The 22,349-nt window shown below is 39.0% G+C and overlaps 1 protein-coding gene across 1 annotated transcript in view; it reads left to right on the top strand.

Annotated features, from left to right (window-relative positions):
- The window catches only part of MOCOS (molybdenum cofactor sulfurase), a 219,855-nt gene that overhangs the window by 177,984 nt on the left and 19,522 nt on the right, over positions 1-22,349 (top strand). Inside the window, exons 7-10 of the mRNA XM_032181110.1 lie at positions 5,554-5,670; positions 8,541-8,987; positions 15,107-15,269; positions 21,592-21,673. Coding sequence (XP_032037001.1) covers positions 5,554-5,670; positions 8,541-8,987; positions 15,107-15,269; positions 21,592-21,673 — 809 coding nt within the window. The remainder of the gene's footprint in view (positions 1-5,553; positions 5,671-8,540; positions 8,988-15,106; positions 15,270-21,591; positions 21,674-22,349) is intronic.

Here is a 22,349-nt window from a genome sequence, read left to right as displayed (position 1 = left end):
CCTTCCCTTCCCTTCCCTTCCCTTCCCTTCCCTTCCCTTCCCTTCCCTTCCCTTCCCTTCCCTTCCCTTCCCTTCCCTTCCCTTCCCTTCCCTTCCCTTCCCTTCCCTTCCCTTCCCTTCCCTTCCCTTCCCTTCCCTTCCCTTCCCTTCCCTTCCCTTCCCTTCCCTTCCCTTCCCTTCCCTTGATGTCATTTTATCAAACTGGAATGTCATTATCACTGAATGCAGTTGTAAAAAAAGAAAAAGCTAAGAGCAAATATGAGTGGTAGGGGAGACCCGTGACCATTGAGGTGCCAAATCAGATAAAACCAAGATGTTTAGCCTACTCATCAGCCTGTTCAGTTTCAAATAGCTAGTCCTTGGATTCCTGAAGTTTATATATGTTCCAAATAAGCCCATGCCCTAATTCAATGCATATACTACAGGGAAGGAAAAGGCAGTTGAAAAAATGTGAGGTCATCCTTTAAGAATCAAGACTGTGTTTCATTTCTTCCTTATAATCACCTCATCCCAAAAGCATCTACTAGCTTCTGGATCTCAGAAATGTAAAATTCTTGTTACTCCATTACACACATAGGACCTACAGTTTGTTATGTATATGGCATCTTCTAGGTGAGAATTCCTGCAGAATGGCAAGCCATGTATTCTGAATTATGCTGATGTTTCCCACCTGCTTCTCTCCCAAGCAATCTTACCTGTTATTTGACTGTCTTTGAAACCAGCAGATAAAATTATCACATCGACAGCAAAGTTCCTGGAAAGTAAATATTTCCACTATCAGGACACCAGGTTTGGCAATTCCAGTAAATTTCAGTTTCTCAGTCTAATATGCCACTGCGATTTGCCAAGGAGTTTTTGGTTGGAGTGAGTGATGCATGTGCGTAAAGTCAAGAGAGATTTACATCCACTTACCAATTAATTTAAACTATTGTCAACAACAGGAGATGCAATAAGCAACAGAGGATCAGCTTCATCAATATTGCAGAAACCTGCCCAGGTAGAAATTATTTCCCTGAGATAGAAAAAAAATGCCTCTCTTGCAGTAAACCATGTTATTAAACAAGTTTAATGGTACTGTGACTCAGCTAAAATACTTTTTTTCCTCTACTAAATGATTTGGAAACAAGTGCTTATATAAATATATATATATATTTAATTCTGACCTACTTCTTATAAATTATATTAAACAAGATTAAGTATGCATTTGCATCAGCAACATTTCACAGTCAAATGCTGGATGACAGAAAGAGCTAGCTTACTTTCTTTCCAATCCCATGCCATGAATCAGTGAATTAATTTACCAGTGGATGTGGAGCACAGTGTCGTGAAGCCTGTTTTATAAGCAACCATCAGTGCTGTGCAATGAAATTCTTCTAATGAGCAAATGTGTCGGATAGACAAACTGCTCTGTAATTTGGTCATTGTAGGAAGTAGAATGAGAATTTCCAGCCCCGATTCCTGAAGGACAGTACCTGCCAGTACTGACTTTAAGATTATTTTTTTTCTGGACACTTCATGACCTATTATAAAAAGGTCCTTTATTCATATAAATAAGTCTTGCGATACTCCATAAAATAACTTCAGCAGGGATTCCTAAAGAATCCATCATTCGTGGTGAAAATCTTAGACCTAGTTGGTTAGAAGTAATGCAAAACTATGTGCTATTTTTAAATCTTTACTTAGTCTATATCTACCTGCAGTAACAACATCGTTCTCAGATTTATTTTAATAGAATCTGAAGCCAGAGAGAAGCTTGTGCCCTGCAGCTGACCTCTGCAGAGCTCCTGAAGTGAATGGATAGCAGAAGTCAGTCATTTGGTAAAGGCAGAAGAGTCAACAGTGTGACAGAGAAAAGGAAATCAGGACACGTGAGAATCTCATTTTTGTCCACCTAAGTATGAACTAAAATGCCATCTGTCCAATAGGAAACTGTTGTAGGGAGATGTGTTAAAAACAAACAAATAAATAAATAAAGCCCTCCCCGCCTCAATATTTTTAAAATAATAATAATTTAAAACTTCTAACAGTATTTACTAGACAGACTGCTATGAAAAATAAATAAATAAATGTAAGCACTTGGTCATTCTGGCAATACTAAAGGCTGACTTGCTGAGGTTGGCAACTGTGCTTAAAAAATGAATTCTGTCTGAAAAAAAGAAGTACTTTAAAACATTTTTTTTTAGATGGACTTTATTCATGTGTGTTTATTAAATTCGAAGACCACAGCCTGGAAGTGTGAAAAGCACCTTTTGCTTGTCAAAAGTCAAGATGATCTGACATGAGAGGTGTTGGGGTGTGAAGCAGCCTGCAGGGCTTGGCCCACTGTAGCCAGCTTCAGAAAAAGTAATGAATGCCAAGGGACTCTGAGGGACAGAAGAGACTCCAAGATGTTGTGGTGGCTTAATTACCATGTCCTCACTGACTGAAGTAGGTAAAAATGCTGTAAGATTTCTTCATATGCATTTTGCAGTTTAATTGTAGTCTTTAAGCTCTGAAAGGCCAAGGCACAATGGTTCCCAACATTGGACCCAGGGAACCACCAAAGCTGATGATCTGAGAACACAAAGCCGTGTACTTACCATTAGTGCCATTCATGCTTCTCTGCCTTCATTGATGAACATGTTCCTGGCTCCCAAAAGTCAGCCCCAGACAGAGCTGCAAGCAGCACGCTGTATTTCATAACCCTGAGCTCCATTCCCATTATTGCTCCTTACGGCAGTTTTAAAGATGTGCTTTATTTAAATAAGCTTCTCTTCATTGAAATAACTGCAACAGATGTTTTATGTTCTGTTTGTTTAGCTATGTGGTAACACTGTGGAGAGAGATTAAATTAACTCCCCAAGCAGCATATTTCTAGGGTGAAGCTAAAGAAGACAGAGAAGCATATGTCCAAGGGAAAGTCAAGCGTGCATTCAAGGGACGGATAGATTGGCAGTGCTGCACGTACTGATTCTTTACATGGTTTCATTGCTTTCAGTGCAAAAGTGTGTATCACATCACCAAGATCGGCAGGGCGCTTACTGTGCTTTTTTAAGCTTTAGAGTTGTGATAACAGAAATGGATTAATTCTAAAGCTTATGGCTAATTTATCTTTGTTCTCCTGAACCATATTTCCCTATATTCCCCTAATGGTCCTGCATTTTTATGTATTAATAATCTTTGTCTACTGTACAGATTAACATATATCATAGTTAAAAGTGTTATTGAAGAAAGGGTATTGGGTCATGTCACATATTTCACTTCTTAACGCTCAGCAAGGCTAGAATGAAATTTCAGGGCCTTCATTAAAGCATAGTAGTAATTTATTTGACGAAATGTAAAAGATTAAAAAAAAAATCCTGTTAACAATTCATTGAAGCTGGGTCATGGAAACTTCATCACACTGCATACACTTGGATAATCAAGGCTGCCCAGCAATCTTTCTTAAAAAAATAATAGTAATAAAAAGATATATTTTAAAGCTTTTTGTATACTGAGTAAATAAATCCAAACACTGTACAAATTCAGTAGTGAAATATCTGTCATGATTTTAGCCTTGCTTGTCATCATTAACAGAACGATAGATCCACCCACGAGTCACAAGCACCATGACAAACTGTGTTAAGTCAGGATGACAACTTTTCTCATCTAAATGAAAAAAGAAGTCAAGAAAATGTCACTGTTCCCAGACTGAAGTCTTTTGACAACACAAAGTTAATGACACCACAACAATCTTTCTCAACAGATGCCTTTAACTATAACTTTGATGTGAGAAACATGCTTTGAGCACGGCGTATTCTCCAAAGCATTAGTCATGAATAGGCATCTTGGGTCGGATTCGTTCCTCTTCTTTCCAGGTCCGGATATATAGAGTTATTTTGGTTGTATCTCCATTTGAGTGGTGAACCGTTTTGAATTAATGGAGCAGGACACATTTAAGTATGAACTTTGGTAACTTGTGCACTGTAGGTGTAGGATTTATTGTGTTGTATACAGCACGTTTTTGTGTGGAGTACCTTGTGTCCAACACAGGGGGAAAAAAAAAAAAAAAAAAAGTGAATGCTCTTTGAACTGCTTTTAGCAGAGCTAAACCAAGCAGCTGAGATAGTGAAATTAAAGGCATTTGGTAGCAAACTCAGAGATGTCAGAAGGCTGACATCAGATGGCTGATGATGTCAGAAGATGTGAGACAGAAGATGGGCTGAGAAAGCATCAGCATTTTCTGATGATCCAGAAAATGCTTGCTACAAACCAATACAAAGAGAATTTATGTTTAAAAAAGATAAAAGCCAACAGTTTAATGCTAGGTTGAATGTTTCCAGCGATAGCTCAGGCAGGAAAAGCATGGTCTTACAGCTAGGGAAATGACTGGTTTTGAAATGATCAATGCTTCTGTTCCTGGACCTTTGGACTGAGCTGTCATTCTGCACATCGCTGAGTCTTAGCTCCCTGAGAGGAGGACAGTGTTGCTGGCATACCTGAGTCCTCTCAAATTGTAAGGTGTGTATTTTTAGAGCTCCAGGTTCCCCATTTTGCAGAAGAGGAGGTAAAGCACAGAGAGATTACCGCAGTATGTGCGAGGTTGTTCTGGAAGTTTGCAGGAGGGGTAGGATGTACCAGGTTTTGTGCTACCTTTCTGACCTTCTGTCCTTCTCCCAGTCTTGACCAGGCTTGTTCATCATTTGTCGTGGAAGAAATAGCTGGTTGTATCTATACCTGCTCAGTTATCCTTAGCACCATCTGTTGTTGCTTTTTCAAATCAACATAAAGAGTGTTCATATCCCTGCAGTGTGCTTCCATGGTTTCTGAGCTGTGCTAAGAGCATCCCCACAGCGTGCTTCCCTTGTTTCCTAGCTGTGCTATGAAACCCTGACAATCTGCATCTCTTCTCTGCAGGGCCACCCTCCCAGTGCACACATATCTGCATCTCCTTCCGAGACATGTATAGATGCATGACTCCATTCTTTGCACAGCCTTTTTGTTCCTTCACATAAATTCATTCATGCCAGCTTGTCATCAATTACTGTATTTATGCCCATTCATTATTTAGTGGATGATAAAGAAATGGTATAATTCAGAAAAGCACAACACCAGGAAAATAAGTGGACGAGGTTTCCTTCAGCTACCTGAAGAGGTGTCCCAGGCCTCTCTCCTCACCTTGTAGGTGATGCTTGTAGGTGACGGTTCAGTCCAGACCCACTTGACTGCAGGCGTGTAATTAGCACTACTAGTGTAAGAGCACGAGTTTAAAAGTAAGCACATGGGCTGGCATTAACAGGATCCGGGCCTAAACAGAACAACTCTCCATGTGTGTGTGTTACTGGTATGTGCTCTGTGCCCTCTCTCAATGCCAATGTAATTATCTTCTGCCTTTACTGTTTTCTTTCAGCTGAAATAACAAGGCTGAAAAATCCTCAGTGTGTATGGGAATGCTGAAAGCTACAGTCAGTCGTTAATAATTTAGAGAGGTAATTTACCTCCAATTGATTTGTACCCTTAAAACATTGTATGTTTTTCACCACAACTCTAAAATGTCTGTCTTCTGTTCTTCTCTTATGTCTGTGAATTGGGAAGGTGGAAAAGATGGCCAGCCTCCACAACATACATGTGCGCACGGGTTGCTTCTGTAACACAGGAGCCTGCCAGATGCATTTGGGTATAAGCGATGAGGACATCCAAAGGAACCTGCAGGTTAGTTTCTGAATGAGATTATGTGATACACTGACCATGGAAAATACCTAGATTCCGTGACCAAGAAAACATCTTCTGGCTATCAGTTCTGGATTTCCTGGGGGATGGGAGGTTTGAAGGGGAGAGAAGAAAATCTGATCCTACCTATATCCAACAACAACAACAGCAAAAGCTAAATAGTAAAGAATAAAGTAGGTGTAACGTAAATGAAGGTAGGTTTAATTTGCTTTCCCTGATTTTTCAACTTAATTACCATGGTAAAGAAATAATTGAATTGATACGTTGAAATTAGGTCTTGAAACAAATTTGATGGACCCAAAGCAGAGTAGGTTGGTTTTATTTCATTGGAAAATATGAAAATGTGGCTTCTTGGTCTGATATGGAATTACATGAAATCCAGCCTTCCTGCAGAATGGAAGTTCCCAGACAATTTGTCTCATGTTGTTCCTTAAGTATCTTTAGTAGTACTTATTAATTATTACATTGGGACATTGCAGTTTAAAAGACATACACAAACTGGACAAGAAACAATAAATGAGAATACCCAGTGAAACTCTGACAGTGAAATAAATTTAGATGACTTCTACTTAGATTATTGATGTGTTAGACTGGTAGAACGTGAACGTAAAGACTGCTTTCTAGATGACTAATATTTTCCATAAATCATTATTAAAAGATGTATAGCAGGATGTATTACAGTGAAGTGGGGGAGGCTTCACATCTGTGTATTTGTCAGATTTTGAAATTACAGTATATTAATACAGAACTATTCAAAACTTTATTAATGGTATTCCTCAAAAGAGAAAAAATATATATAATGGCTATATGGGTATTATAGCTCCCTTATCATTTCACAGAGGCATTTAGATACCTTTTGCAAGCACATTTATATGCAAGACTGATAGCACAAGATCTTAAACAGGGATAGCTCTTTAGTACCTTCCATGGCAAAATGGTTGTTTAATTTACTATTGAAAGCTCCATGTCCATAGTTTATTCATGAATAGTCTGTTTAAGAGCAGGTGAGTGATGCTTGAATTTTCAAGAGGGTGCAGGTTCCCCAGGATAATTAGAGAAAGGAAAAAAAAGCTCTTCCCGTCTCTTAAAGCGCAAAATACCAAATGGCCAGGTACACTTATCTTGTTTCTTCTCACCAGAGGAAGATTTTGATAAGCCTCATATGGGTCTGTATCATGTTAATAAAGCTCGACATTTTAACCAGGATGGGCTAAACACAAAAGCCAAAATTACAGACATTTCATCTGCCACAAGTGGTATGATGAAGTAGTACAGTCAACCAGTTACTATTTTGAGACATTCTTGCCAGTCCTTTGGAAAGATTTGGATGAGTTATTGACAGCATTACTTTGTAGGGGGAAGACATCTTTTTTCATATTACTGGCATATGTACTTTGTTTTTGCTTTTCCCAGTGTGCTGACTGTGTTCTTCCTCCCCTGATGTTCATGTTCAAAGTGCTTGTGAGGGAGGACCTTCTATCGTCAAGGGTCCCTGGAGAATTGTGGTTAGTTTTCTTAGGATGTTAGGTAGGAACTCATTTACTTATTTGCACAGCAGGAACCTCTCTCATCAGTCAATCAATCAATACTTGGCAGAAGTGTTCCACATATATTAACAGATGCAACCTAATTTTGTAAATGTTGCTTCTGCTCTATTGTCACAAATAAAAGCTATGTTCCAGTGCATTACAATATTTGCTACTGCATTGCATGCTTTGACATAGTTTTTTTTTATTTCTCCTGGAAAAAATGGGACCTGTGTTCACTGAACTGTGACATTTCTTGCTTTAAAAAGCCCTCATGTAAATAATCTATTCACACTTCCATTTTTATTTAACAGAAATGCATAAATAAATGAATTTCAGAGGGGAAAAAAAAAAAAAAAAAAAACAGCTGCTGCATTTAAAGGAATAAGGGTGCTGACATAGAACTAAATCTTGTGTCCATTGGTAAGCTAATGTTAGGTAGGTGATCAAAGGGAGTTTCTGGCTTATCTCGCTGGAAATGAGTGGCAGCACTCACTGACCTACTCAACTGAAGGAGAAATTTCTGCTCCACTCCACCTCCAGGGAGTTTTCTGGGGAGTGCTGTATGAAAGATACATCAAATATAAGGTTATTGGAGGTCAGTATTAGGATATTTGAGGGACAAATTTTTAAACAAAGGTTTATCATGAGCTGAAGCCTGTGTTTTTCAAATGAAGCAATGTTAGGGGGAAGGCTACTTCCATCTGTCCTGAAAGCAACATGTTGACTGGATCAGCAAGACAAATCTACTGGATATCACAATGATGAGGGAACTCACTTTGGATGTTCCAGTTTTATATTCAAGTCTCTGCTTTGCTAAATGTCCCAGACCAGTTCTTAGCAGTGTATCTGTCCACTGGGCTGTTTAAGACAAACCATGAGTAAGCGATTGATTGTATAAAACAGAACTGTTCTGACAGCAAGTATCAAGAAGTGTAGTGGTTTGTTCATCTACCTGAATGTAATGTCCCAGTTTAAATCTCACTGAACTAATGAAGTCGAGACCAGAATATATCTGGAGACTTCCCTTGCTAACAGGACGTTCTGGCACGAGCAAACTTCTTCTGATTCTTAACATAAGTTTTTGAAAAGTCTCTCTTGCCTTAAGGTAGAATAGGGCAAGCATCTCAAAATGATCTTCTTCCCAGCTTGAGAAGGTAATAAGACAATTGGGATTTTTTTTTCTCTATTCTTTCTTTGTATTCATGGGTTACCTGTGTATTTCTGAAAACAGTTTTTTGGTTAGAATTAATAGACTAGTGAATAACTATGTAAAGTAAGAAGGTCTGTCATAATAGCTCTGTTTGTCTTCCTGTTTCAAACTAGGCTGGCCATGTCTGTGGAGATGATATAGACATAATTGATGGACGTCCCACTGGTTCTGTGAGAATATCCTTTGGCTACATGTCTTCCTTTGAAGATGCACAGACTTTCTTGAAATTCATCGTAGCCACCAGGTTCTCCAAGTCAGACACTGAGATTTCCTTCCAGTCCTCTGTTACAAAGCTGACGACAGAGCCTGTCCCAGATGATGGCACTTACTTTAAGAATGCAGATAAATTGTCTCCAAGAACACACATCTCGGACAGAGAACTTGGGAATAATTCATCTGTGACAGTGAAGACTGTTGACTGGCAGCCAGCGGAGTCTGAGTCGGAAAGCATAAGGGCAACTATTTCTGAGACTGCGGTGCCAACATACAGAGGAGATGGCAACCCCATTACTGTCACCAACATTTTCCTTTACCCAATCAAATCCTGCTCTGCATTTGAGGTATATGTTTTAATATATTCTTAAATATTCATCCCAACCTTGTGTTTTTTTTCATTACCCCTGTTGAACGTGTCAACCAGGAATAACATGTATATGAGATACTAGGAAATAGTATATGGATAACCATTTTTTCCTTTTCTCCAATTCCTAGGATCAAGTCTTACATGATAAGGCACTTTCAAAGTGTTTCAATTAGACTGAAGTTACAGGAATGAGATGCGTCTTCAGCTCTCCCCTCCCCCCGCCCAACAGACAAATCTGCACATAATATGCAGTCTTAGGAAAAAAAAGAAAAAAAAAAAAAAAAAAACAGTTGGATTTGCAAAACTTGACTAAAATATAATCAAGTAATTAGTATGCTTTCACAGAATGACATGTGATGGACTTGAAGGCATTGATGGGTAGGCAGCAATTGAGAAATAACTTGATTAACATGTTATAATTGAGAGGAGGCTGATTTACATTACAAAGAAATGTTATCATTAAAAATACATTTGCAACAGAAATATGACATTTAAGTGTTGCTGCGCTACTTGAAAGTTCACTCTTTGAAGATTTTAATTGCTTTTTTGCCAAGTTAATAATATCATCACCTTAGCTGTGACTTTTTTTTTTTTTAATAATGCATGATGAAATAGGTGTATGGCCCACACATGACCTGGACTGTGACTCTGCTTAGTACCATACTGGGAAGTGATTTAATGAATGTCAATAACAGTATAACTTTCCCTATGAAAACTTGCTGGTCTAGGTCACTGTCTCACATCTGAATGAAAATTGGGGTCAAATCCAGTGACAAATCACCTGCATTTAAAATATTGCTTCTCAGCTGATTTGGTTGTGATTTATTTATTTTTTTCTTAATACAGAAAGAATCTGGGGAATTGAAGCAAAGGGTATTACGGCATGGTCAACAAACCAACTACATTTTTAAACTTGGTTTTGCTCATAATGTTTCTAATTCAGAGGCACAATCTCAAGCATTACATGAGATCTGAACAATTTTCCACCCCTTACTAACCTCCCACTAAATCAAACTGTTTAGAAAATCAAAGTAATCCCACATTTCTTGTGAGAATATTTTAACCTCTGTTTAAGTGTTGCAGGTATTATGGTTTTATTACAGAAGCTCTCTACAGAAGCTGCTGAAATATGTTCTAGCAGTATTCAGGTCCCTTTGGGGTTAAATTCTATTTTAACATGCAGGCCAATGTTACGAGATACATACCACAACATTCATTGCTAGGAAGGCTTTGAAATGATTGTACCCAGGAGCAGGTAAGATATACCTCAGCATGAAAGACAGCTCATGTTTTCCCACAAACTAAGCTAGTTTTCCTCTCTTCAAGCTCTGTGGGGAAACTACCCTAGTTGATAAATGCATATAAACCTGGCACTCCCTGGCAGACAGAACTGGAGTTTTATATGGAGGGGGAAATCCACATTCTTCATGCATACTTCTCGTCCCAGTTAGTGGACCCACTGTGAAAGCAGAGTTCATCTTACTTGATCTTACCCCTCTGAAGGTAGATATTATTCTTTAAGCAGTGAGAGGTAGATACCTCCTAATTCATCTTATCATAAAATAGGCATCTGTAGTAGGAAAATGAATTGTTGCTGGATATTTCTGTCTCTTTCCATTTACTACAGGAGGAATAGGTTGGATAAAACAGAAGGAATGGGTTCTCATGGTCTTCAGTTAGAAGCCAAGAATTAAAATTCAGTTTAATGGTTTTAATACAAAATACCTTTTAAATGCTTTGTGCTTGTTGGAAAGTTAGGAAAAATATTTTCCCTGTTAAAATTTTATCTCCATTTTTATTAGTTAGAAGGTAGCTCTAAGCTAGTTGATGTGAAAAATTGAAAGTGGTTTAGGTATTAGGCTGCAGTAAATTCATTCATCTTGTACTTGGATTCTTGAGGTCAGAATCTCATAGATTTGTAAGTTCAAGTGCAGTCCTCCAGCTCATATGGTAGGTCAGACCTTCCGTGTGTAGCAAATGGGCTTTATTGGGAAGTAGATGATCACTTGCATTTGCCTAAAATAAAATGTGGAGTGGAAGATTCCACCTAATTGTGTGTGCAGGACTTCGTCCATCTGCCAGTGAAGTCTACCCGTTGACTTGGTGGCTGCAGGGCAGATGACTTGATTAGTGGCAGGAGGACAGACTTGATGAGGACATGAATACAAGCTCACAGCTGTTTGATCTCCACTTTAGAGTCACATAATCTCCTCTTTACCTAAACTCTGATTTCTCTAGTCTATTCTAAGTGTTTTAGGGCAGGAGGTACTTGACTTCCCAAGAAAATGAGAGTGACGAGTGTGCTTTGGCAGCTGGGAGGATGAAGCATTAAGGTTTTCAGCTCACTGCAGGTTGGTTAGCTCCTGCAGCATGTATGTTTCATCAAGTGTTCCTGGCCACTGGACTGTCTGTTCAGTGATGTTACATGGATTTTCTACATATGGCTCAGGAAGCAGAAGGCAGAATATTTTAACTGAATGTCTTAAATGTGCTTTAATTTCCCTACAATTATTTTATTAAACAGGGAGAAGCAGAAAAGAGGAGTAGCCTGTGTCCCTGACCACATTTTTCTTCTTTTCCAGCATAAAAACATGTTTTAAACATGCATTTTTAAACATGAACATCTCTTATGTCAATTAATTTTGCATAATTACTTAGTGCAGTGTGCCCAGTGAAAGAGGTTAGGACTTTAAACATTAATAACTTTATTATTCTTGCAGTAGATTTCAGAGGATAAAAATTGCAGCTCAACACAGAAGACAAATTAGCTTTTAATTCAAAATACAATGCAAATTCTTAGTGATCAGTAGTTAAATTATGTGTAAGACCACTAACATTTTTAAACTTGCATAATTTAAAAGCTGTTCAGTGATTGCTTTAATGTGTTTGAAAATTGTGTTAGCCTACATGATGACATTGCAGCAAATTAAGGAAAAATACAGCCCAAAATATTTCAAAGAAAAATCTTAAAAAGAAAAAAACCAAAACCATGTTTCTGCAATGGATGTTCTTACATTAAAAGAAGAAAAAATGCTAAAGAAGGTAGAACACCGTGTACTAGTTGTGCTCGGTGCAGTGGTCCTTGCTGGTGACAGGTAGGGAAGACCTTATGTTGGATGATTAGCCTACCCACCCTGCTGGGAAAGAAGGTATATGTTAGCATCTATCAGTAAAATCGTGGTGTCCCTGCTTTCTGTCTTTCTGTCTAACTTGTCTCAAGTAGAGATGGTCAGACAACCTTAAGGAATCAGTGCAATACAGTATTGCTCACTGTGATGGAAGCTACCCTGTTTTATTTTACTTTGCAGTAAGCTTCACTGGCTGCTTCACTATTTTAGTTGCCTGAATGTAGATATTTAGTGCTGTTTGAGTGCCCTGCCTTACCTCCTGCTGCTGGTCCACCAGGATGCAGATCTTCTTTGCAGCTTGTGTCATATCTGCTGGCCCGGGGCAGACATCTCAGATGTAATCCAAGGGAGCCGAATCGAATCACTCTTCTCATGTCTCAGATGAAAGCAGAGCAGGCAGGCTCTGAACTGATCTAAGTTGCTTGCAGTCCTTGAACAATCCCTTCAGACTCTATCAAACACTGGTGGGAGAGGGTCCGCACAGGTCGCCAGCTTAAATGCTAATGAGAATAGAAATTTTTATTTTCTTCTGCACTTATCTCCAGTATTAACAGCAAAACAGCTCTGATTACTTCATGATCAACTGTGACTCTCTGTCCAAGGCAGGGTACACAGTTATTTGGTTGTTGCAACTTTATTTATTGGAGCAAACGTTCGGTGCAGTAAGTTGAAATGTGGGGAGAAAGTAGGGCACTAGACTGTGTACTAGGGATATCCATGAGAGAAAAGGAACTTACTGCTGGGCACATTTAGGTATTATTCTTTTTACAACAGTAGACACCCAGAGGAAGGGGGAAAATGGACTCAACTCCTATAGTTGTGTGCTGAATCTCAGAGTGGAGCGTGGGGTTACTTGCCAGTATTTTGGACCTGCCAGAGGTGTTTTAAATGGAAGGTGCTGATTATTTCCAAATATCTGTTGCCTCATTAGCTGAGCTTTCCCCATAGTGCCTATGAGCATGTAAGAATTATCCAAAGCTCTGATTAAACAAGAAAGTTTTGTTTTGTTCATAAAAACTCATGTCTTCAGCGAAGGGTAAGCATACACCTAAACTGTCTCCTGAATAAAACTACTGTCCTACAGTGGAAGCAAAGAAATTGAATGTTGTTATTGGGAGCCAGAAATCACTTTATTTAGGCTCTTTCTGTGTTTTTCTGATCTTTTTGTTTATTCTGTTTGTTGTGTCTTGCAAATCCTGTAATGATCTGTTGGATCCATGGGAGGACATATTACTGATTAGTGATCTTCTGTTTTGGAAAGGAGATTTGTTACCAGGAAATTCTTGCAGCTCTTAGATGATCACCAGCTGTTCAAAATGCATTTTGAAATCTAATTATACAGGATAACCAAACAACAGTGGCATCTCTGAAGGATAATTTCCAGCAAGGACAAAAGTCTGCACTCCAGCTGATATTGCAGTCTTTGGCCTATGAGTATTCTCCTAAAAGACAGAGCAGAGGTTCACATCCTTTATGTGCTAATGGTTTGAGGAGCTTGGACAACACATTTTCAGATGACGCTATCAGACCTAAGGATTCTAATTTTGACTGACATTTTTTTTCCACACTCACTTCAAAAACAACCAAAAAGTGTTATAAATCAAGTAGGTAGATAAAATACATATCTACTCTATTTTTTTCCATTATTTTCTGTTTGTTATATAGTTGATAGCTCACATAGTTGATAGTGGCCAAAATATTTAGAGGGACTAGTTCAGCTGTAATGCTTTCAGTGTCCACTTTCAGGACATTTTGAGTGCCTGCCCTCAGCTTCCTCTAGTCGGGCCCTAGGTGTCAATCTGTTGCTGAGGGCTCTTCCAAAGCCTGGAAAAGTTTATAAGAATGGGATTTTGTGGGATCTGTGGGGTTTTGGACAGAGCTAAACAAAATTGTGATTTTTAATTAATCCAATCACTGTTTCAAGCCGTGCTTTCTTCAGAGTATCAGGCTGTGCCTGACATACCTTTCTCTCAAGACCTTTTGCTAAAGCTTTTTGCCAGTTAATTCATTTGAGCTGTGCTAAGCTTCTCTAGAAGAATTCAGCAAAGTTCACCTGTGGTGAACTTTTCTCCATATTCAGCTACGATTAGAAAGCATACACGAGTTGAAACAGTGTGTTTAAATGCCCAGCTTTATGTTAAAATAATGGTATTAATATTTTAATGTTCTGAAGGAGAAAGCAGTTATTAATATCACCCAAAGGCATTACTAAAATTGTTCCCTTTTTTGATTTCAAAATTGCCATCTGTGTAGCATCAGTAACATCTGTTCTTTTCACCAGAAAAATGCCCATAAAGGCAAGGACAATATGCCTGTATAGGCTATTGGAAATAAAGAGCATTATAGAAGCAGTGGAAGGACAGATAGCAAAGACAACCACGTGTTTTGTTGCAAGGGGATTTGGAAAAACTGTTATGCACTTGCTAAACGAGAAATCTCAGCAGTGGATGTTTTCTCAGATAGATTCATTGATAAAGAGGTTTTAGTTTTATGAAAAATGTGAAAGTTTATTCAGAATTCTGAATTTCACATTTTCCTTGCTTTCTGTTTGTTTGGTTTTGCCCTAATTCATAAAACTCACATGCAAGCCTCATGTTTTGTGAATTAAAAGAAAATTGTTGAGGGGAGTGGTCCTAAAAATGGCTGAGTGTAAAACTGAAAACAGCTTTCAGAGGGTTTCAGTGATTGTTTGCTGTATTCTCATGGTTCTGTTAAATCAAAGTGTATGATAATATGCAACAAATTATAGTAACTCCATTCTATTCTGTCAGTTGTTTCCAGTGAGATCTTTATCTTTGACTTTCAATTAAGGTTTCTGTTATAACAGCTGACAGTGGCTTCCACAAGCTTTCCTGATTTCAAGGAAGTTCATTAGTGGTTTCTTTTCCCTCTCTTTTCTTTTCAGCATGAATGTGTCATGCAGCCAACATTTTCTAAACCTTTGCATCCCCTCCTGCTGCTTTTCCAGGTTACAGAATGGCCGGTAGGAAACCAGGGCTTGCTGTATGACCGTAACTGGATGGTTGTAAATCAGAATGGAGTTTGCTTGACTCAGAAACAGGAGCCAAGGCTATGTCTTGTAAATCCCTCAATTGATCTGAAGCAAAAGATTATGGTCATTCGGGCAGAAGGTAAGTAAACAACATCCTTTTTCCCCCTTCGTTACTGGTGTCAAACTTACACACAGAGTCTACCTATATGCAGGGACCGAAATACTGAATGCTGTATATGCGTGCTCACTTAAGGGACAAATTCTGCTACCAAATGTAGGCCAAAAAAAAGCCGAGGCTGTAATAGCCCTGGGTAGTTTCTAGTGTATTGCTGGGACAAGCAGAAAGTAGATAGCGACTCCATATGTGCTCCATAAAGCGGATACTCCAGAAAGGAACTGTGAATTGATAAATGTGGAAATTTACTGACTAATCTGTCCCTCCACATCATAAAAGGGAGTCCGTCAGCCTGAAGGGACTGTTACTGCTGTGAAGGTGAAGGATTAGGAGACTAACATCAAACACCCTGGCCAAAGACCTTCCCATTTTGCAGCTGTCCTCCTTCCAGCAGCTGTGTAGAGGGGTGGAGTCTTCAGTGGGAATTAATATGAATTAAGATAAGGACCAAACTTTATTTATTTAGCTCAGTTAAATACTTGCACTAGCAGGCAGAAAAAAAGCATGATGTTTGGGCTTCTTTGGATTCATCAAAACACTTTTTAGTCTCTGCTGAGGGGAGAAAAAAAAAAGAGAGAGAGAAAACCGTATGGAAAGCATTATGGAAAGCCCTTTGCTACTTGGGGGTAGGAATTATTTATTTTCCTAACAGTGCTGTTAGCACTAAACGGTGGAATAGGTTTGTATTCCACAAAAGTCATTACTAATGCCAAGTTTGCATGTGGCTGAATGGCATTTATCACTTCCCTGCGGTCTAACATTTACTCACCCTGTATGTCTTAACCGTCAATAATACATGTGCTCACATTTTCCACAGCTAGAGCAAAACAAGGGAAGTTATATTCCAATTTTTCACCCCCTAATTAGAACTCTATATGGGTGCTTCTGTAACTACAGCTGCTTTTCTGTTTATACAGTACAGTTGTTGTCCCCTTCAACTGTCTGAATACCCACTATAAAATCAAGTCTGACCAGTTGATTTCTTTTGTCTGTCAGGTTGGCCAAATGTAAATTTGGGTATTTCCACTAGTCTTTTGAATACTTTTTGCATGTTTCAAATCCAAAGCACAATCTTGTCTACTCCTAGGAATTCCAGTCTGGGTCACTGTCCCAAAGCCTGCTATTTTCTGCTCTTCCCTCTGTATTATTTTTTGAAAAGGTATTGTCAATTCATTTCAATTTGATGTGGAGCACATTGCACATTTGTGTAGTACAGTTGCATATGCAACCTTCTCTGACAACTTGTAAATTACCAACTGTTTCAGAAATAATAATTCCTAGAAATTCACTTCCTTTCCATCTCACTTTTTTTCTGCCAGTACCTCCTGCTTGTAGATACAATGTGGAGTCTTGTCCAAACCTTCTCTATGTATCCTTCACATTTTCAGAAGTTCAGCTCTACTGGACCTTTAGATTTTTTCATTCCACTCTTGATTATTTTTTTTGGGTTTGGTTTTGTTTTGTTTTTTCCTTACTAGCATCACATTCTGTAAACAAACGCATCTCTAGACAAACACGGGTTGGACCTGGTGCTTCGGGACATGGTTTAGCGGATGGCATTGGTAGTAGGGTGATGGTTGGACCAGATGGTCATGGAGGTCCCTTCCTACCTTAATGATTCTGTGATTCTGTGATCTATTGGTATATTTTATTCTGTGTATGATGACTCCAGATAACTGTAAGCCTAGCACATACGGTGGTCTGGGCCCTCTTTTTAGAGTAGTTCTGCTATTTTTTACTCCAGTAGTGTACTTACAACCTCTAGTTTTTTGTTGTTGTTGTTGTTTTGTTTTGTTTTTAAGCTTAGTAGTGAGATAATGTCTCTCATTTACTTGGAGAGACTATTCCAGAGGTTACTGCTCATAAGGTTGCACAGTGATGGGCACACATGAAAAGGCAGGGTAATACTGAGCAGATACATCTGTAGAAGGTTGTTGCAATATTTATTCTGTTCTCTTTCCACTCTCCTGCAGTCTAAACTCATGACTTGTTTGTATATATCAAATTTTTATTATTTTCTTTTATCCCTTCAGATACAGGGGTCATTGCTATATCTCCCACTCAAATCATTTCATGCTAGGCATTGCATCGCAGATGCTCCTGGGCAACGTGCTCCGGGTGTCCCTGCTTGAGCAGAGGGTTTGGACCAGATGACCTCCAGAGGTCCCTGCCAACCTCAGCCAGCCTGTGATGCTGTGACATTTAATTTAATTAGTTGACTCCTTCCTTGAAAGTCTCATGTTAATCACTGCTGGCTGTTCACAAGTCTCCCCAGCCTGTCGGTAGTGTGTTGCTGATGGAGCACGAGAGGCCGAATGCTGAGCACGTAGCTGGAGCAGCGATGGTTGGGGTGAGGAGCAGGAGCCCCCCTTTGAGCCGGGATGGCTGTACTGTGTCTCAGAGAGCCTTCCCTGGCTAAAAGTACCTCAGATTTGTAGCACTTAGCCTGCTGACTACAGCCACCTCCAGGTCTCTTCCAGCTTTATTGCTTTGTGAGTTTCTTTCTCCCAGGGGATTGCTACCACCCCGAGCTGCCTTTCCTCAGCTGTAGCAGTATGCATCTTTCCAAGAGGAGCTTTGATTCCTCCAGCTCCTCCTCTTCTCCCCCTGCCTGCACAGTCCCTGTGCAGGGTTTCCATTTATTTTTCTTTTTTTTCTTTTTTTTCTTTTTTTTTTTTTTCACTTATGTGACTCCACTGTGGTTGTAACCGTGCGTAGATGTTATTGTCCTTGTCTTCATTACATACTTCATTGCATAAATGAGGCAAAAGGTTACGAAGGTGTTGGTATGTGGAAAACACTTGGATCCCTAATTCTAATTTCTCTGTCATTTCCTTTCTTTCAGTCCCATTTCTCTGACCAAACAGAGCCACATTTTTACTATTTCCAGTCTGCTGGGGGGGCACCAGGGTGAGGGCATGGTGATGGGGACACTTCTGGCGGTGAGGAGTGGGTGATAGAGGTGGTGAAGAAAAAAAAAGGGAGGCAGAAACTTCGAGATGCACCTTCACTGCACCTCTTGCTCTGCTGAATGTGAAAACCCATCTGCTTCCTGCTGACCAGGTGGCAGCTACAGCCAAGTTACCTGCCTTCTTTCTGCTCTGAGACTTAAACTACTCTGCTTTCCCTACCAGTTTCTCTGCTATCATCTGTGCTTTTGTCATTGTGAGAGCAAACTGTGGTGATGATCTCCATCTAAGGCGTGTTTTGCTATCTGGAGGTGTCTCTCCAACAGAGAGAGCCTAAGGCAACTGTGCTGCTGGATTAGGTTCCTCTGGTAAGTGCCCAAAGCCAACTCACCCTAGCTGAAGTATGTACCCTTCTGAAGAACACCTTGCTGTTATTACTATTAGATTATGGCAAAGAATTTCTCTGTTCAGCTTCTAAAACATAATGAATCTGTCCCCCTCCAGGCATGTGCATTCCTCTCCCTCTAGAAATGTTCATTAGTGGAAAAATTTGTTTATAGCTATTTGATTTCAATATGGTTTAATATTCCCTGTTCTCTCTGTCCAACAAAATAAATGTGTTGGTGTGATTTAGTGCGACAGTAACTGCTTTAATACCTTTTTGCTGAATCCTGCCCGTGCTGAGACACTACATCAGGTGCTTTCTTCAGCCCCTGTGTGTAGGGTATCTCTGCAGCCTGTCTAACAACCAGCCTTGGATGGTTTGTCTGACAAACCTAGTGGCATGGTCCTGCTGTTGGGTAGCAAGGACAGTCACACTGGGGCTCTAGACAAGGCCAAAACTTCTCAAAGGCTTAGGTAAGGTCTGGCATGCCTGCAAAATTAATTGGCCTGCACCAGACATTCACCTGGCTCGTGACAAAGGGGATAACTGACAGCAGAGGAAGAGGAAGGGCCTGTGTTTGTTTTGCCATTGGCTGTGCCTTACTTTGGTAGAGGGAAGGAGTTTTTAATTTTGAGAAACTGCATTTCTGGATTTTGACAATTATTTTCATAGGCTATGTAGTTAGCAGGCATTACCTTTTCTTTCTGACGTGAAGAATACACCAAATCCTGGCCAGCACAGGACCCACTTCAAGAAAACTGGTATCATTTTAAATAAACTCCCATGCAGAAAAATAACTTCTTTTATCTTGACAGCTTGCCTCCACTGAAGTAGTTAATAGTTAAACTCACAGGAGCTTAGAGAAAGAATCTTTATTTCAAAAAGATGTATTGCTTGAATGAGAATCAAGGAAAATCTTGTTGTCCTGCTCCATCAAATATGTGGGGACATAGATAGCACTGCACTAGTTCCTGAACCACACAAAAGTAAGCCAAATAGAATTTGCATGAGAATACATTTCTGTACAAGACTAATTTCTCTCTTTACATTTTAGCTAGCACTCAGCATTATTCTGGCAAGTTGTGACTTAGTTTGCCACTGCAGACTGAGAAATTTTAAGTGTTGTGAAGGCCCTTTAAAATATTGGAGTAGAAAGATGCTTGCAAAACTGAGCAACTAATTACACTTTATGGAGTTTATTCTGCCTTCAAATGGTCATGTGTTACTGCCAATAAAAATAATGGGAATTATGTGCATACACTAATGAAAGAATGTACATGAATAGTTTATATTTCAGTCTATTGAAATGACAGACCTCTAATTTTTCTCATTGACTGAAAATAGGAGCTATAAAGACAGGAATAATTTTATATATATATTAATACTGAGAGCACATCTGTGAATTTTATTATCAAGCAAATGACCATGGAGAATGCCAGCTCTTACATTTTAGTAACTGGCAACATTCTGCTTTATTTTTTTGCCTTAAGATAGAATAAAATTGTAATTAACAATGTTTAACTGACCTAAACATCACTGTAAAATGTATATTGTTCAATAAAAATGTGATACACTTGCTGGTGTATGAAAGCAGGGCTTTTTAAAGCCTCAAGACTATTTAAAGGAATTTTGTGCATATGCCTTGTTTAGAAATTATTTTTTACAAAAAAAAGTGACAGCTAAGGGCACATATAGTACAAAACTTTCAAAATTTGCTCTTCCAGAAGGAATGATGCTAATGTTCAAATGCTTCAAAGTACAAGAGCATTTGTTCTGGTCTGTAAGATGACAAAATTGGCTTCTTTTTTCAGGTTGTTGCAAGCACCTTCAATGCATTTATTACTTGTATGTTTTACTTTTGCTAAATTAACCCAACTTTTCCTCTGTTTTTGCTTCTGAAGTATACTAACATCACTGGCTAAATAAAGAATGGAAGCCTTTCTGTAGTGAAAACTTGCATGGACCAGAGCTGGTAGTGGGCTATTGCAACTCTGAATTACCTTTCATTCCTTTTCCAACAATAAAAAAATTATTTGATTTCACCATACCACAGAGCTAGTAGAGTTTAGTTCTTGTTTGTAGGACAAGCAAGAAGCAGGAAATAATGAAAGAAATAAATATGTGCTGATATAAAACTGGAGTAGGGGAGATCAGAGTCTTTGTTGGTTTATGTTGCAGTATAATGAAAGAGTTGTATTCATTGCAGCCACACAACCACACTTTGTTCATCATTTAAGATTATTGCTTTCAATTAACAAAAAGCAATACTGTCCAGCTTTTATTTTTCCTTCTAATAAACTACGGCAGCCTTTCCATCCCTTTGGCTCATTCTGTTCAGGATATGAAAATCATGGAAGAAACTAATAACATAGATCGTTGTCAGCGATTCATCATCTGGTTTAAACTTAGAGATAGATACATGAAAACAAAATAGTTCCTCTATTTGTGGTTTCTACACATTTTATATTTACTTAAATTATTATAATTTTATGACACATTATATTTCTTTTCTTGAACAGTCTGTGTGAAATTTTTCTCTTCCATGCCCCCGTCTTTCTGTTCAGTCCATCCCACCACTCCAAAAGAAAAACACAACAGTAATTATCTCATCTCCCAGTTTTCTAGAAGGAGCACAACAGCAATAAACTCATCCTTTTAGCAGAAATCATGGTTGAGGCAGTAGTTTTGTGCCAGTTCCATTCCCTGAGATACATGGAGAATTAATTCACTCAAAGCTGAAATTGTACATGTATATTCCTCAATGTGGCTTGGTTACCAAGGTCATCTGCAGCCTTTGCTTTTTGCATTGTCATTTGGAGCCACCTGCAGGCAGAGAATATAATTCTAGCAAAAAGGAAGGGGATTTTTGTCACACAGTGTTTGGGTGGCTGCTGTGATTATGAACAAGTGCAAAAAATAGGCATTTTAATCATAACTCTGTGATTCTGCATAAATGTTGATTTTTAACTTTGTTTGCTGTCTGACCATCTAGGCATGGACACAATATCTGTATCGCTAGAAGAAAATACTGGAAAAGAGGCTGTGATCTGTGAGAGTAAAGTCTGTTCGCACAGGTGAGTGAGAGCAGAGGGGAATCCGAGCTCCAAGTCGCCGCAGTGGCACTCAGGACATGATCAGATAGACACTCAGGAGCAAACTACTTTAAAAAGAAGAGAGGGAGGGTGGAAATCAATAAATGTTCAATGATTCAGGGGGCCAGGAAAAGAAAGATTTAGGTAGGTAATTTGGCGTGTGCAGCATGTCTGATAAAAAACAACAAAATAATGATAAAAATAAAAAAGGGGGGTGAGAGGGGGCACTACAAGAGCCTGTGATGACTTGACACTAACTAGAATAAGAGACATCTTTGTTTTACTTGCTCCAAGGCTGCAAAAAGGGAAAGGTGTCCCCAGTTGCTTCCAAATGCCAAGCAGCGGCTTCATCAAGACTCTAGAAATTCAGTTCATTCATTTGCTAGTAATGATGCTGTCAACTTTGCCCGTTTCACGCTGCACTGATTCACATTTGCTAGAACCCACTGAAGTTATAAACGGCTTTCTATATTTACAACCCTTTTTAATTTGTTTTGACCACCCATGTTGATCAGTGTCCCTTTAACAAGCTTGGGAAGATTGGAGGTGACTATGTGAAATAGCATTAACTCTAAATCAAAAGACACAGCACTTCAGTGAAATATAACATTATGAATAAATTAATTTCCTATGAGTGAACTTAAGTGTTTATCCATCA

This window comes from Aythya fuligula, chromosome 2, assembly GCF_009819795.1.
Source record: "Aythya fuligula isolate bAytFul2 chromosome 2, bAytFul2.pri, whole genome shotgun sequence".
Classification (NCBI taxonomy): Eukaryota; Metazoa; Chordata; class Aves; order Anseriformes; family Anatidae; genus Aythya; species Aythya fuligula.
This window is presented reverse-complemented; position numbering and strand designations above follow the sequence as displayed.